Below are 18,046 nucleotides of genomic sequence, written 5' to 3'. Positions count from 1 at the left end.
AGTAGTAGTAGTAGTAGCAATAGTAATAGTAGAAATAGTAGTAGTAGTAGCAGTAACAGTATTAGTAGGAACGGGTTAGAAGCCCCACAGGCTTTGGTTGGGTTCTGTTCTCAATAATAATAATAATAATAATAATAATAATAATAATAATAATAATAATAATAATAATAATAATAATAATAATAATAATAAGTAGTAGTAGTAGTAGTAGTAGTAGTAGTAGTAGTAGTAGTAGTAATAGTAGTATAATTATTATGATTATGGTGATGTATGTATGGATATTCCATATCGTTGTGCTATTTGTATTCTTGGTTCCTTTTTTGTGGGAGGGGTAACTTGGTACATTATTGATTGCCAACATGTCATGTTACCACTTTTTCATAATGAGGTATTGATAATACATATACCACAACGATATGGGATCTCCACATATGCTACAATAGCCACACCAGCGTTGTAAAGAATTGCCCTTTACTGAATCGTTAGTCCTTGCTAAAGTGGAAGATATACAGGCTAACCTACTTCACAATGGGTAATTGACAATTGATGCTGACAAGGGCGCCCATCAAGAGGGGCAAGGTGGGGCGCTCGTCCCCACCTAGAGGAAATTGTACTTCAGAATATCGAAAACCCAATAGAATTTTTACATTACTTACAGCAAAATTTGAAACTATGTTTGAAACGTCGCTTATACTTGCCCCCCCCCCCTTGGAAACCACAACATGGGCGCCCTTGGATGCTGGTGTTAAGAACAAAACCATTTTATGGTCTACATGCTCAGAATATTAGGTCGTATTTGATAATTATGCAGTCTAGTCAATTAATCCGTACCTGTTCCTTTTGAAGATAGATATTTTCCTATATGATGGCAACTGGGTTAATAAAATATGATTTGATACACGAGAAACGATAGACATCCACATATATCTTTACGTATGTAAATTTATTTATGTATATTATTCACTATATCAATTGAAGTTTTTTCATTTTCATGTATTTGTGTAATGTGCAGACAATATATAATCGGTTTACTTCAAATCACTGTCATTGATATTTATTTGCTTTGAAGTTATAACACGGCCAACAAGAGATGGTCTCTGACGTTTCTTACCACATGCGGTGGGACATTGCAGACCCTATTTTGATACCAGTGTTACCAACCACTATCACTCTGTCTTATACCATTAATTAAATTGCGACTACAGTTGCACCGAAAAAAAACCTTGACACGCGAGTAGTGGCAATGTCACTGCAAGCTGTCAGAGACGTTCTCTTACTGGAAGCACTATAAATTAGTTCAATAGAATAGCTGTAATTTAGAATCCAGTGAGTCATGGTTTTCTTTTATTATACCGCTACCGTGCAGTGTGGTTTCCTTTATCGTCGTCTGGAAGAACTTGGGCCTAAAAACAATGTTTTCCACGTTTTATGATAAGTGTGGTGGCGACTCAAAATTTGATGCGTCACGGAAAAAATATAATATATACAAATATACAGTCAATGCGTTACAATTACAGTTGCGCCAGATATGGGGGCATTACAAGTTTGTTATTTGGTAATAAATATAAATTTTAATTGGTTGAATTATTATTATTATTATTATTTAAAATTTGAGAATTCATTACTGCCTCTAGCATCGCAGAGTCAGAAATAAAATACAAAAGCCAAATATAACCAAGACTGTGCAAGATGAAGAAGAGGAACGTGAAGTATCTAAAATTCACGACAGAGGACTCCAGGTAAAGAAGGTTGGGAACCACTCTTCTATTGAAACCGGGAGTGGCAATTCCGTCTTCAATAGCGGGATGAGGTTGAAGTTGGAATTTATTTTTGAGATGTTGAGTCCATAGAAGGATTTATCTTGCTGTCTCTCGCCATTTTGTTCCTGTGAGACCTATCAACTGGCGGACGAATATCCTCATTTTATAAAATTTTATATACTTATTAGGGATGGTCACAAAGTTTCGGTTCCAGCGGAACCGGTTCCGCGAGTAAACCGGTTCTTGGAAATCTGGTTTTCAGAACCGGTTCCAGACCTGGATCCGAAGAACCGGTTCCAGACATGGATCCGAAAAACCGGTTCTGGAACCGGATCTTCTAGAACTGGATCCGTTCAGACCCGAAAACCGGTTCCACCAGGAACCGGTTCTGGCTATCCCTAATACTTATCCATAACATAGTTTTGAAGTACAATTAAATCCTATTTTAAAGGTCGACTATTTTTTTTTTTTTTTTTTTGACTCGTTTCCTCACAAGCTATCACTTACTCTTAGGAAAGTGTACTAGCAGTAGCTAAATAGAAGATAGAAATGTGTTCAACTTTATACTTAACTTAATAAACTTAACCTTTTCCACCCGGTAACAGCACTATCTTTCTAGGCCTTTTGCGTTTCCAAAAACTCCCGAGCTGGATAGCTTCAAACGCGTTATTTGCGTGACACAACTACAGCGACTCCACCCTTTGAAAATTGTGATGAAAAAGGAAGTCAAATTAAGAAGCAAGTCAAAAAGAAGGGTCAAATATATTTTCTTTTTCTTTTTTTTATTTCTTTCCTCTTTTTCCTCCCGTTCCAATATTCACCAGAAGTAAGAAAAGGAGTCTCTCAATTTTCGTAAATGATGTTAATAAATTGAAGGGGAGATACACGCGCAAACAAATTGAAACGTAGCAGAAACTTCGTGCCTTCGCTAACGAGTTTCTTTGTCCACAAGCTATGAATTTTTACACCTCTGATTTTGTTTCCTTATATACTGTATCTCTGTACGTAAATAAAGGATAAAATATATATTTTAGAATGTAAAATGTAAAAGAAATATCAACTTCATCTCTAAAATAGGCTAATTATTACTTTTTGAAGTATTGAATACACGACTATTATGTAAAATCAGTGCTTCTCAAAATGTGTTCACAGAGGACAGAGCATTCAGATTTTTCTCGCTTTTATCGAAATAACGAACTGAATGAACATTATATATATATATACAGTGAAACCTCCCTTAACGGACACCTCTATAATACGTACAGATTTTTCCGTCCCGGCCAAAACATAATGTTCTCTTACGGAACAAAACCCTCCTTTTTACGGACACTCTCAGATACGGATGCGGACAGTCCTTTCCCCCCCCCCCAAACACTTCAATAACCTCTTCATAACGAACGGACAGAAATTACTCTCGATTCTGCGATAAACACACACACATACATGTTCCTTCTGCAGCCGTACTGAGGATTCTCAGTGGACACTTGCTAAAGAGTTTTATTACCCTTGTAGAACACAAAGCATGCATTTGTCGCTAAACAAAAGAGTTTAGCCGGTTAGTTGGTTTCTAACGCATCTTTTGAGAGGTTCTGACAATTTGAAATAAATGAAAAATGCTTGCAATGTGATGATGACATGTACTTAAGAAAATTATCACACATGCATTATCTTTTGCAGTATACGAATATATTAATACATCCCCCAGCAATAATATTATTCAATAGAAATGAATTTCTCCTTCATCCTTCCCAGTAACTCAAATACGTACTAAATAGAGTATTTTCATATTGAAGTTTACGTATTTACGCTCACAAATAATGTATTTTCTGTATCTTACTGCATACCATTAACGTTGTGAGAAATTAAATTTCTGTAACCTCTCTGTAACGGATAGCTCTCAGTCACGGACAAAAATTCATGTCCCATTGGTGTCCGTTATTCAGAGGTTTCACTGTATATTCAGTTTTTTTTTTGTATAAGTAGTATGCGTGTCACTGTTTGGGAGAAGACAAACAAGAGTAGACATGCTATGCTAATTAACAGTGTTTTTCTTTAAGGTTAGTGTAAAGGGACAAGTTTTGCCGATAGATGTCACTACAGTCTTCGTATCTCCCGCCATGTATTTTTTTTACCTTTCACGAAAATTTACATTTTCTTTTATAAATTTCAACCTAGAGACTTCAAATTTCTAGAGAAGGAACTTCATAACCTATTAAAGGGAACAATCCGTGCCGATTTTTTATTTAGAATTTTCTTCATTGTTGAAACAGTTCCATTGTTAAAGGTTTGGATATCCATTTCAATAATCAAGCCATTTCAAAAATAAAGAAATTCTAAATAAAAAATCGGCACGGACTATTGCCTTCGATAGATTAGGAAGTTCCTTTTCTAAAAACTTGAAGTCTGTAGGTTGAAATTTGTAAGAGAAATCGTGAATTTTCGTGAAAGACAAAAAATACATGGGAAAAGATATGAAGATTGTGGTGCCATCTATCGGCAGAACTTGTCCCTTTAAACCAACCTTAATCATCTTCTTCTTCCTCTTTTTACTTGTATTAGGTTGGTACAAATGATATATCCGCTTTTGATGTCTAGAGGAAAACTCATCTAAGCAACACAACTTGGAGATGGATTAAGGTCACGCATCTAACGTCACAAATTCAGTACATGTGCAGGAAACAGGCTGGAGTACCCACAGAAACAGATCGCAGTTCTTTCTTGAACAGAGACATATAAAAATACACCATGCAGACACACAATTTGCCAGTTATTTTCATTTACGATTTCTAACTACGACATTCTCCACAGGAAACCACAAAACCATTAATACAGTGCACTTGGCCTAAAAGTATATTTTCTGTCTTGCTGTCGTATATTTTCTTTGGTACCAGATGCGGAAATACTATTTTCTTCTGAGTTTCAAGTGTCTGATATTGGAATTTTTATCTGACATAAGAATATGCTTTTATTTTAACACTTTAATTGGCAGTGTTGCTTACAAGCAACATCGCATTCTATTGCGTTATCTGCACGAATTATAACTTCGTGATGATTTAATTGACATTATTGCTTTCATACAATATTCATATACACGATTTGCGGATCGCTTGTTTAAATATTTCTAATCTTCGTCAACGGGAGACAGTCAAATTTAATATTTAGGAGCTTTGTCTCTTACGTTCCGCGAAAGATTTTTTTTTTTTTTCATTTGTGGTTTCTTGTTCTGTTGGAAGACATTTCAACGAAACTGCTGCTAATTACTGAAAATATTCTTATAATATTTGACCATAATAGGGAAATGCTGCTCAGTAGCAACACGTAAGACCTATTTTATAGCAATATTGCTTTGAAATAAACATCCTGTATTTTGTAATCAAAGTACAAAAAAAAAAAAAAAAATTAAAGGTTACGAAATTATCATCAAGAAGACATAGTTGAACCAGAGCCGTAACTTGTGGAAGGCAGGGGGCAACTGTCCCCCTCAGGGAAACTCCCTGCCGTTCGAAGAGGCCCATTTTAAGACAAAATTTTCTTATTCCATATACAATACGAACGTGAAATTATAAATGAAGCATCAAACAGGTACACTACATTACATAAACAAAACAGAATACAGAAGGAAAATAAAACAAAATTGAGTCTTAAGCCCATATCATTAAATAAAAAAATGTGTACTATTAGGGGCCCTAGAAATAACATTTATTCGTATGGCTTTGAGGTTTGTTAATATTGTCCCCTTAATTAATTTGTTATTTATGGAACGGACCCAGGGGCGCAAGTAATGGCCCCGCAGACCTTACCGTGCGGGAGGTCCTACAGGCTCCGAGGGAGGTCCATAAAGAAGATAGAAAGAGGGGGCCCAAATACACATATTAATGTTTGCCCCCCAGAAAAAATCTCTTACGGCGCTGGGTTCAATCACAAAAATAAACTAAATATTTAAATGGTAATGCTATCAATGCTTGCCAATTAAAGGGTTAAAAATGAAAATAGAAAGAAAAGATTTATTAGAGAAGTTTCCTCACCAGCCTACAGGTATTGTCCTTGATGCGGTTTTTCTTTCATTCTTGTCTTTTCCTTGTGATTTCCCCAGTAGACTTAACAATCCACTTGCATTTGCCAATCTTTATTTCTAGACTGTGCGGGAGAAACAGTATAAGTCAGAAATTGGCCAAAATGAGATAAGTCAAAATTGGAGATCTATGTGTCATGCTCCACTTCCGGTTAACTTGGTATAAGTCAAGTCCAAACGTGAGTTGAGTAATCGCGTCTTGATACTGTTAGTATAAGTGATTCATACTTATGCTTGGCAAAATAAAATATCGCCTCCTGAAAACCTGTTTTTTTGACTTATACTGTTTTTCCCGCGCAGTCTAGTTTTTTACCATGAGCTTATATTGAGAGATACTGTGCACAAATTCAACATTACGAAGGCTCATCATTAACATACATTTTTTTAAAAGAAAAAGGTGAAAGAAAAGTTGGTAACTATTCAATTCAATTACATATTTCTATGCTACGGAAGATATTTGGTATATCTACCAAGCAGTGAAGCCATATCTAGCATCTTGGTGCTAGACCTAGCATAATTCACATGCATTTAGCACCTAGCATCTTGACTTTAGCATCTTGGCCAAATCTAGCATAATTTCATTCTTCCCTCTGGAGAACAGAAAATGAGCGAAAATATAAATGGTTCAAGGACCGTCGGGAATTATTCTTTTTAGTTGAAGCAATGGTTGGAGCAATGAAAGCCAGTCAGTATTTCCACAGTTGTAATTTATTGTTGAATTCAGAGAAATGTTCAAAAATAGCAAAATGTGACCCTGAAAAACATATTTACTTACCCATAGTTTTATTACTGTCAACTGAAACATGAATGTGTGGCTATCTGGGATATTTCTGTCCCTTTCAATTTACAGCTTGAGAGAGGGAGGGATATGAGCATCAGGGGACAGCTAGTAATACACTAAAAGAAATGCTTCAGGGCTGTGTCGGAAGCGGCATGTTGTGTATATTTTTCTTAAAATGTCATCCATTCATAAAATATAAATTCGACCATCCTCCCCTCTAACGTGCCATTTACCATCATTACTGACAGTGTCATATTAACTTTGTATATGAATACAGTTAAAACACTTCGTTAAAATAATGAAGATAAGTAGGGGCGGGGCTTTAAAATTAATTAGGAAAGATAATTTGAAAATCTGGCATAATTTACTAAAATCTAGCATAATTCAGACCCGTGTTTGGCATCATCGCGAGTCTCGAGTGTGGCAACCCTGCTACCAAGAAGAATATCATTTTATGCAGGTGTAAAAGTGGATCTGAAAAGGTAGGGGAATATGACGCCATGCCGTCCCTCTTGCTATCTTCGCCCTTGTAATGTGTTAGGAAGTGGGGGGATACCATAGATATTTTTTGGAAGTGGGGTAACGGCATCCACCCGCGTTCCTCCTCACTTTTACCCCTGATTTTATGCAGAAATGAGTAAAATGTTCTAAATTGAGTTTAAGTTGGTAAATAAATTGAAAGTGAGTTTATTCTATATTTAGTTTTGAGTCAACTTTACAAATTCTCTACAACGTTGTGATTTAAAAGAAACAAACATTTATTTAGGCTTCAATGGCTACGGGCCTTTCTATTGTTATTGGTTTAACGCCTTTCAGGAAGCTTCTGCGGACAATTTTAATTACAAAATGATGAAAAACTGGACATGGCTGTATTTTTACTTACGCCATCTTGCAGTACCAACTACGACATACTCTTTACAGTGACACAATACTATTTGTAAATAAGAAATTATTAGATACAATAATAATAATTATTTTTTATTTTTCTACTAAAATAACAACTTGTTATTCTTTTTCTTTCAGATTCCTGGGTCAAATATATTTTGCCGAGCACTAGGAGATTAGAATGCTTCGAAAATGAAAGGAATCACGCAGTGTTTGAATCAAAATGATTTCAACGCCACGTTGTGTACTTCCAATGTAGCTAATTGTGAGAAAACATCTGTTTGGTTTCGTAGGCGAGGTTATTTATCTACTTATTGTTTAAGTGACTTGTATAAGGATACATTTTATTTTAATAATAAACTTAAATATCTATCAAGTTATTAACTCAACCTAGAAAGGCAAAGTGAGAAAACTTTGTCACAAATCAAGAAAGCATATGTGATAAAATATAATGATGAAACGGACAGCATTTGTGCTACGCTTTCCCGCCAACAACGTTAACCCTGAAATGGCGGCACCTGATTGGTGTTATCGCTTCGACACTAAGCGTTGATTGGCTACTTCTTCATTACATGTGAATGTATGTGTGTGTGCGTGAGAGAGAGGGAGAGCGAGGAAGAGTAGTTGACGTTTTATAAAAATAAAATATAAACATATTAAAACCAAAGAGAAAATGTTCGTACCCACCCTACGCGCCAGACTCTGTGCACTAGGATTTCTTCTAAGCATCTATTTGGCAGGAATCCTTCTTCTTTCGACGGTTAGTTTGGATACGGACAGTTTTCAAAGTCGGAAGTCTTCCAGTGATGCTAGCAAGGTAAGTGCGTTGCTTTCAAAATACAGTAATCCGGCCGTGCATTACTCTGGTCCGTTCAGTAATCCTGCGTTTTCTGATACGTTGTTTGCGAGTGTGGAAAGAACGTTCTACATATCTCTGAGCATAGGGTAGTGCGCGACCGAGTATGTAGAGAGTACTGCTTTTGGGGATCAGAGTATTTTCTAGCTTTATTGCATTTTCATAATAAAAATACATAATAATAGCGTAAACAGTAGCTTAAGTTGTTTAAATGCATTTTCTTTGATAATTTTGTACTAATTCGGCGATTTCGGTAAACCGCTATAACTCTTCTTGAATCGACGATTTCGATTCGGCGATAAACCGCTACAATCCTCCTCTGATATGTGCTGGGTTACTGAGAGTGTACTACTGTATTGTGAAATCTGAAAATTTGACTATCTTGGTAACAACTTAAATTCGTCACACTCGTGTATAAACAGGAAGAAGGTCTGTGTCTCTCGCTTGTGTACATTGACAATTTTTCTCTGGAATCCGTGGTGACTAACTTAATTTTTAGTGTGCATAGATGGTCTGGTACTTTCGTACAGCTGTCTTCATCATGACTTGATGTGGAGGAATGAAAGATTAAGGGCAGTGTTCGAAATGGAAAAAAAGCAGAGGCGGTATGTTTTATTGTGATTTTAACTCGACATACCGGCTACCTAAATGTTGAAATTCAGTGCAGTGACGGTATGTTGCCTAAAAGATTGCATTTCTATTTACATAATGACTGAAAATCATTGGAGAGCTTCTCTGTAGTTACAGGGAGGGGATATGGAGATACTTTGATCCCATGCCAACAACTTCTTGGAAAAAAATCCCCCTATGTTATATTATAGAAAATTATACACGAAAACCCTCAAAAACCGAGTTTTTAAATTAACAATTTCCTGCGGAAAAACTCGCGGACTCCTCACTCGACTGAGGAGTATTCCAAAACCCCGAAAAATCCACCACCATAGCAGATAACCACTAAATCTGCCCATGCTCAAAACACGACATTTATATGCATTAAGGCTCTTGCCATAATACACACACACACATAAGAAATAATTCAATATGCCATATCAAAATATAAACTATATGAACTTCTTTGAAGACACCTCATTTTAAAAACAAAAAAGTAGGAAAAAGATAACAAAAATCCCTAAGGTGTTGTCAATTTAGAAATTATTTCTACGTAAGAAGTAAAATCTTTTTACGTGTTAAGCTATTTGTCAATTACTGTGTATAAAAATGGATTTATTAAAGGTATTGAGCATCAACTCTCCAGTGACGGTATGTCTTGATCACTGAAAAACCAGAGGCGGTATGTCTTGATCACTGAATGCCCGTATGGCATACCACCGCATACCGTCTCACTTCGACCACTGACTAAGGGTCTAATTTACTCCCCCCCCCAAAAAAAAAACTGCCCGTACTGACGGCTTATAGCGACAAATGTTTCCATGAGATTCGTTGCAGCACTGGGATTTTTTTTTTAAACAAGGAACTAAACTATTGATGACAATAAAACAAGTAAAATTTTCTACAAATTGTCACAAAAGGAATGCATATTTCACACGCCTATCGGATAATGATATATTTAATGTCCAACCGATCTCTGGGCGCTGGTTAATGAAGAGAATATTGAGCTATTAGTACAATATGACAGGACTAAATATTTAAATTAACTGAAAAATAAAACTTGCAATTGTGCATAGAGAGAGTACTTATTGTTCTTAATCAAAACAACATATAACACTTCTCAGAACAGATTGGGATTTGAAAGCTTAATCAGTGGTTATTGTATCATCGCAGTGTTATACGAAATGTTGCTTAGCAGAATATGTATTGTGTAGTGTTCGTGACTGTAAAGAACAATGATACGTTATATGTAAAGTGGCCCATAATTACATACTGTACATGATATTTCAAAGACTGCGGTAAAGAAACTAGCAACATAACTCCAACATAAAATTGAACATAGATACATTACTCTCATACTTTTCCTCACAAGAATTGTAATCTCTGTTGTCGGTGCACCATTCAAATCGATACACATCTGGAGACGATGAGCAACGTTGTCACAAGCAGCTTGACAGACCCATACCGATATTCTGTGGAATTCTTTTATGGTAGCTTTCCGTAGTTCGACCAAATTGCATATGTGATGTTAATGCACTTTGTCCTTTAAAACATCCCATAAGAAAAAAAGTCAGGTGGTTTTAAATCAGGAGATCGATTTGGCCACTCCACAGACCCACGTCGATCGATCCAGTGGTTCGGGAATCTTTTGTTCAACCTCTCTCGCACAGGTATACACATAACGGTTCCCACGTCAGACTATATCAGTGTTGCCATATCGAAACTTTTGTCCAAAATTACAAATACACTACAAAAGTCAGTCAAACGTCGCATAGGACTTACATAATTATGGGTCACACTGTGCAATAGAAAAATTAGCCAATGAAGTCATAGTTTGTAAGTATTTCTTACCTCATTAATACCCTTTTAGGATCAGAAGAAACTTGCCACGAACTTCATAAACAAATGACTATAGTTTCTTTCTGTTAGTGTCTGGTGAAGATAGCGTTAAGTTGTAGAAACCGTAAACACTGTATTTTAGTTTTAAGAAATAAGTGTATATACTGTGTAGTTATTTCTGAAGTAAATTCCTGAGGCATGATGAATAGAGCTACATGTAAACGGTATTTATTATTGGAGCATTTTTTGTAATGACTTGCATATCTTTAAACGTTTGAAAAATACTCTACATTATTTTAGTGCAGTCACTTTCTCAATTTACAGGCTTTATATTGCAAATCATGCAACACTAAAACGGAGATTGAAATGTAAGCCTTGGATGAACTAATGTTGCCTACAAGATTTGTGATGAAATTTCTTGCCTTGTGTCGTCTCAAATTTAAGATGAACTTTTCGTGTTGTTTTCAAGACGAAATGAGGCGTGGGCAACACTGGCTCTGATGGATATAATAGAAACTATAATACAAGGCAAAGGATAGAGGGCAACCAACGGCTAATATTGATGGAGGGGAATTTATAATGTAACCAATTCATATTACCAAAAGTTGAAAAGCTTAGCTGAGGAACGTAATGCAGGCTAGCTTCTTAGTTTTTTGCACATTAGTTGCCAATAAAATGGCAGTATATTTGTGGTAAGGATGGTACATTTGTAACAGTGTGCGACAGGATGTGATGCTCCACCATTTCTTCGTATTTACCAAGAAGTGGACATCAACTAAATTCTTTCTCCTTCACCTCTGAAAATGTAAGCTCTTGGGTCGCCATCTTAATAGAAAGTGCAAGTGAATGACGCATCTGATTTGCTTTCGAAGAACAGGAGCTAAAGGGAAGCGGATGACCATCGACGAGCGCTTATTATCTAAAACTTCATATGTCTATGCAATGGAATTCAGTTAAAAAGATCTTCAATTAATAACGATCTTCAACAATCAGTAATAATACTTTAATATCCACAAATATACAGTAGAGTAATGGATCTAAAGTTCAACTTGCATTTACAATAGATATCTATACGAAGTATGCAGCATATGTGACATCAATAGCATGGTAGTTTCCTAACTATTCCTCTGAAATTCTGCATAATATCACAACGTAGAGAATGACGAGAGTGACTACATTAATCTATCAACTCGAAGACTACTTTTCATATCATACATTAACCTTCTTAATTCATAAATAGTCGTTTCATATGATCCAATATCTTATAACAATAATACATAATTACATCGTCGATTCATTCATATCGATTAAATCTCATCTTAGCAAAATTACTTAATCTTTTGCATTTCTCCCTTCAATTCATCACATTGCAATAGTAGTTGAATTAAAATATATAAATACAGTATATTATGGAGGAACAGCTTAAACTACATTAAGACGTGTGCTATGATAAATGTTTGACTAACGTTTTACTCACAAGGCATTTTTACCAGCTCCTACTGTACAAAATTTAGATTGTTTTAGAAACTGCTGCATAACATATTCCATAACATTTGACTATATAAGCTACTTTCAGATGTAATTTCAATTATTCATGGCAATATAAAAGTAAAGAATGATTCGTAGGACAGAAATAATTTTAAACTTCATAATGTAACAACACGAACACTTTACAAACCAAGAATCACTAAGGAAAAATGTATATTCAATATTCAATACAACTTTGTTTTCTTCTACTCCCAATTTTCTATCCTACGACGTGACATTTCAAGGAAATGTCATGACTTATTGCTTTCATAGGTTCTACCATATATAATATATTAATATAACAATTTTGAAAAATAGCAAAGAACATAGAAAATAACCAATTAATAAATTAATATTACGAACAAAGAAAAGCAAATTAAGAAACAAAATGTAACGGTAGTTTTGGAGCCGTTACAAGTAGGAAACCAATTTCTGTAGCTTCTCTATTATTCCTATCTCATTCTTCGCAAATGACTTCTTATTTTCTTACTCTCTTAAATACTATAGATTTAGTAGAAAGCACGAGTCAAGGTTTAGAAACATGTCTGTGACGTCGCGATCCAGAACTGTAGTCTTAAGTGAACGACTAAAGAACATAAAATATTGATTTTATGTATTTATTTTGGAGAAGAGGCATGTAATACAGGCCAATCTGTCTGTACGTGTATTCCCCGTAGTATTAGCGGCGGTCCGGCCTGGAGCCTCCAGCCAGCCAGTGAGCCAGACACTCCGGTGATGGAGAATTGTTGCGAAATTGTCGAGAGAGAAGCTGGCTGGAGGAGAATCGATCGATGGCAAAACCCTGCCTCTGTTATGCCCTCTCGTCGCGTCCCTCTGTGTGTGTCGGATGTCCCACTCTCAGTGCAGAGGGTTCAGGGATTCAGCACGCGACGATTCACCAAGATTCATGTGTCCAACAGAGGGGGAGAGAAAAAAGGTGATAATTACCCCTCACATTACACACGATGCTTTTCACTTCATCTCACTATTCTCATAAGAACCTGCGAACTTGGAAAGATCAATCGGGATTGCGGTTCTTTCAACACATATTGCACTACTGCATTTTATTCAAATAATACACAAATGTGCATATTTTAATAAAATACGGACTGGAATATATCTAGTGAAAGCTGGTAATGTTTGAATGTAACTAGTGCAATTACAAATGTGCGAAATTGATGCATTAATTTAAATTTTTTATGCTGTAAAATTGTAAATTGTTTCATTATAATACTTGTATTTCTTTTTAAGCTGTTGTAATCACAATTGATTAGAAGTATAATTATTGGTTTACAGGAATTAAAACTAAAGAGAAGCGAATTCTCTCGAGCCTACATTAGCGCTGTCAAGTTCGATACAGATGTCTTAAATTCCTTATCTAATGGGATATAATATATTGTCATTCCACTTTAATCAGTAACTTTATACACCATCAGTGGCGTATTTAGGATAAAGGGGCAGCAGGAATTGCCCACCTGAGTTTGAGAATTAAATATATTTTAATTTATGCATAAATTGAAGTTTTAATGGCAAGAATTGCAGACTGACTCTTCATGTTATATGATAAAATAAATTTAACAGTGAATCTAACCTTTTATTCTATTCATAGAAGAGATAGGACGCATCCTCTTGGCCTACCTAATTTTCCGGGCTACTTATCCCCCCTCTTGGTTTTCTTTATTTCAAACATTTACCATTCTTTATAACTAAACGATGTAAAACGGAGCCGCGGTGGCTCAGTGGTAGAGCGTTCACCTCTGGTGTATGGGGTCCCTGTTTCGATTCCGGCTCCCACCAAATGAACTTTGTGGTGGACAAACACCGTGTACATGGGTTTCCTCTCACTTATTTCATTCCACCATTTCATTCATTTCTCATCATCACCGTCTCCTTTAGCCTAGCCGGCATAGCCGTGGGACGTACAACTCAAAGATTTCATTTCATTTAAACGATGTAAATATTTCTTTGATATAATAACTAAAGTCCCGTTATGTTGATATGCGTGCAAGTTGGTGTGGAACACGAAACGAAAGAAAGTAACAACTAAGAGAAAAGAACAGAAGAGTAGAATAGTCAAAAGAAAGAAAGAAAAAAAAAAGAAAAAAGAACGCAGCTCTTACATGGAATGAAATTTGACAAAATACAGTATTCTTTCTGAACAGAGAAAAAGACAATGGAAAGTTAATGAAATTCTTAGAAATGCTAAGAAGAATTATTGTTGTACGTGGAATGCGAAAAACTAACAAATTTATTTCGGGACCGGGGCAGGCACGTAGCCAGGATTTCGTGAAGAGGAAGGGGAGTCCGTGACATGAAATGTTGTTGTCATCACACCAGGGGCTCGATCATTCTAAACTATTTTACTACAGGGAACATATATTGGTTCGTTTAGCCAGGATTTCAGGGGGGGGGGCGTGACATGAAATTCTGATGGTCCAGGAGCTTGGTCAATCTGAACTACTTTACTATCAACATATATTGGTTTGTTAGGACAATAAAATTAGGATATGTTAGTAAGTATTTTAATAACAAACTATGAAGAAATCTCGAGTAACATAATAATTAAAAAAAAAAAAGTATTGAAAAAGATTTTACAATATTTACGTCCTTCCTCTGTTTATTCAAATATAACAATTTTCCTTTCATTATGACCTCATCTATTATAAAAAGTACATATTCACTATTATGAAAAGTATTTGGTCTAGGAATTAACTCGTGCGGGTGGACAAGAGATGGCGCAACGAACGGAGCGTCCCACAGTTCCGTGTATCCACACATGTGTTGCAAACCCCTGTCATCGCGTATCGTTCGTAGTATAGGGCAGTGGATTAAAGCGTCAACAACACCAGTTTGTAGTTAAGTGAACATGGCGCAATTTGTGCCTGATAAAGTATTTTTGCGGGGTGTCCTGCTGCATTACTTTAACATGCAGAAAAGTGCGACTGAAAGTCATCGTATTTTCGTGGAAGTGTATGGTGACCATGCTCTAGCTGAGCGAACGTGTCAGAAGTGGTTTGCACGGTTTAGAAGTGGTGATTTCGGCTTGGCAGACCAAGAGCGAGCTGGACAGCCAAAAAAATTTCAAGACGAAGAATTGACAGCATTGCTCGAGCAGGATTCGTGTCAAACGCAGGAACAACTTGCAGCAGCATTAGGCGTTGATCAAACAACAGTCTCCAAACGCTTGAAAGCCATGGGAATGATTCAAAAGATGTCACATTGGGTTCCACATGAATTGAAAGACAGAGACGTTGAAAGACGAAAAACCATTTGCGAATTGCTGCTTCAACGACAGAGCAGAAAGGGGTTTCTGCATCGAATTATTACGGGTGATGAGAAGTGGATCCATTACGATAACCCTAAACGAAAAAAGGCCTGGGTGAAACCAGGTGCACCAGGTCCATCACAACCAAAACGAGATATTCACTGTGCAAAGGTTATGCTGTGCATATGGTGGGATATGAAAGGTGTGGTGTACTATGAGCTGCTGCAAGCGGGTGAAACTATGAATGGAGAACGTTATCAACGACAATTAATGCGTTTGAAGCAAGCTCTGGCCAGAACACGACCAGAATGGGAGAACAGACATGATAAACTTATTGTTCAACATGATAACGCTCGCCCACATGTCGCAAAACCGGTCAAAACCTATTTAGAAAATGTCGGATGGGAAGTTTTACCCCACCCGCCGTATTCACCAGACGTTGCTCCTTCGGACTACTACTTGTTCGATTGCATGAACAACGATTTGATTGGACAGCGGTTTACTTCTTCAGAAGATATCGAAACATGGGTCTCTGACTGGATCGCTTCCAAGGATGAGGACTTCTTTCGCCACGGAATCCGTACATTGCCTGACAGATGGGCGAAAGTGGTGGCTAGCGATGGACAATATTTTTCTTAAGGTATTTATGTATTTTGTGTTTGTACTACAGCTTCAATGTGTGCGTACCAACCGCACGAATTAATTCCTAGACCAAATACATACTCAATAATATCTTGTAAAATATTTCACAATATCTGCGTCCCTTTCTGTTGAATCAAATGTTAACAGAACTTTCTTTCCACATAAATTTTTGTTTTTATTTTTCCGTCAACTACTGTCGATTCCAAATGACAGGTTACAGGAGCACCAGAAATTATTTTTGAAATAACATGTTTGATACTGCAAGAGTGCGATGACGAAAAGTTATGATAAAAAATGTCCACGCTGTTACACAAAAGCACTATGCTTTCGGAAGCTTGAAATCTCCCTCACTAGTAGCAGAAATTCTGAGAATTCCGCAAATTTTCTAGAAATTTTAAGTTCCCTGATTTTTCCAGGATATCTCGCTCATTTCGCCACCATGTAAGGTCTATTGCAAGTAATACAAATCTCATAAGGAAGAGTAACCAAAAGCTTCCTGTAGCTTTTTATTTTTAACACCGATCCTTCTTTTTCTCATTTCATTTTGTTTCATCCTTCCTTAATGTTTTTCATTTCTGGTCTCGAAGGGGGGTGGCTTAAGCTGCCATCCTATATATATACGCCATTGTGCATCATGTAACTTGAATACTGAAAAGAAACATTGATCTCCTAATAAACAAATAGAATTTGTACATGTACACCACGTAAAGAAGTTCGGTTAAAGCAGGGCCGTATTTATGTAAGTGTTATTCTGTGCTCGAGCACAGGGCGCAGAATTTAGGAGCGGCAAAATGTTGGAACTGTTTTTAAGGTTCACAATAAAGTAATATTTAAAACTAGCAACCCGCAGAGTCTTGCGCAAGCCCGAGAAAATACTGTCCATGTGTTTAATTCGCTCTAATTGCAGTAGTTACTAATTAGCTAGTTTATCTGATTATTTTTAAAATGTCATCCTCACCCCCCCTCCAAGAGGTGAGGATGAACTTGAACATCATGAAAACTGATACCTTAAACTCAGATACCTCGAAAACTATGAATTCAACACCAATATCTTTCGTTTCCGATTACTTTTATAATCTCGCCCCCTCCCTGGGAAATGGAGTATGACCTTGAAGTTGAATTGGATTAAAACTATCACTATTCACCTGAGTGATCCCCAAAACTATGAATTCAACAGTAATATTTGTCGTTTTCGGAAGAGCGGCAAATTTTGTACGAGGGTCTGCAAATTTTGTGCGGGGGTGGCAAATTATTTAGAGCAGAGGGGCGCACAATATATAAATACGGGCCTGGGTTAAAGTACTGACCAGATTATAAATATTATCAGATTGAATTTATAATCTAAAGCATATGATCTTCAATTGCGTGAGCATGAAAAACCTAATATAGAAAATGTAGTATAATTTAGAGTTATTAAAAATTTAACATAATTATCAAGTAAAATTAAATTGGAAGATAAAAGAATTTTAATCTACCGGAGAAGATGCGCTTGTTTATCTCTGAAATACGCCTGATATTCTATTGGATTAATTATATTCAATTTACATTCTGTACAACTGAAGATTATAAGTTGGAGTGTTGAAAATAAATAACGAAGGAGCGCTGACTAAGTCACTTTCTTTGATCAGAAAGAGTAAAGCAAGAGGGATGAAATTATACAATTATTCTACATAGTACACCCTGACACTAATGCACTTAATACACTGATGTTGCAGAATTTCTAATTTTTGGTTTGCCCTAAAACCAGATCTCAGCAGCATGTTGAACGATAAGAATGTCCTCGAAAGATGTCTCTTGTAAGGTGTCTCTT

At 36.3% G+C, this 18,046-nt stretch overlaps 1 protein-coding gene across 1 annotated transcript in view; it reads left to right on the top strand.

Annotated features, from left to right (window-relative positions):
• LOC145692758 (WSCD family member AAEL009094-like) overlaps nt 1-18,046 on the top strand; it is a 290,574-nt gene that overhangs the window by 112,487 nt on the left and 160,041 nt on the right. The window contains exon 2 of the mRNA XM_081768202.1: nt 7,637-8,315. Within this exon, the coding sequence (XP_081624328.1) occupies nt 8,172-8,315 (144 nt within the window). The 5' untranslated portion in view covers nt 7,637-8,171. The remainder of the gene's footprint in view (nt 1-7,636; nt 8,316-18,046) is intronic.

This window comes from Thermobia domestica, chromosome 8 (genome assembly GCF_964235325.1).
Source record: "Thermobia domestica chromosome 8, izTheDome1.hap1.1, whole genome shotgun sequence".
NCBI classification, from domain to species: Eukaryota; Metazoa; Arthropoda; class Insecta; order Zygentoma; family Lepismatidae; genus Thermobia; species Thermobia domestica.
This window is presented reverse-complemented; position numbering and strand designations above follow the sequence as displayed.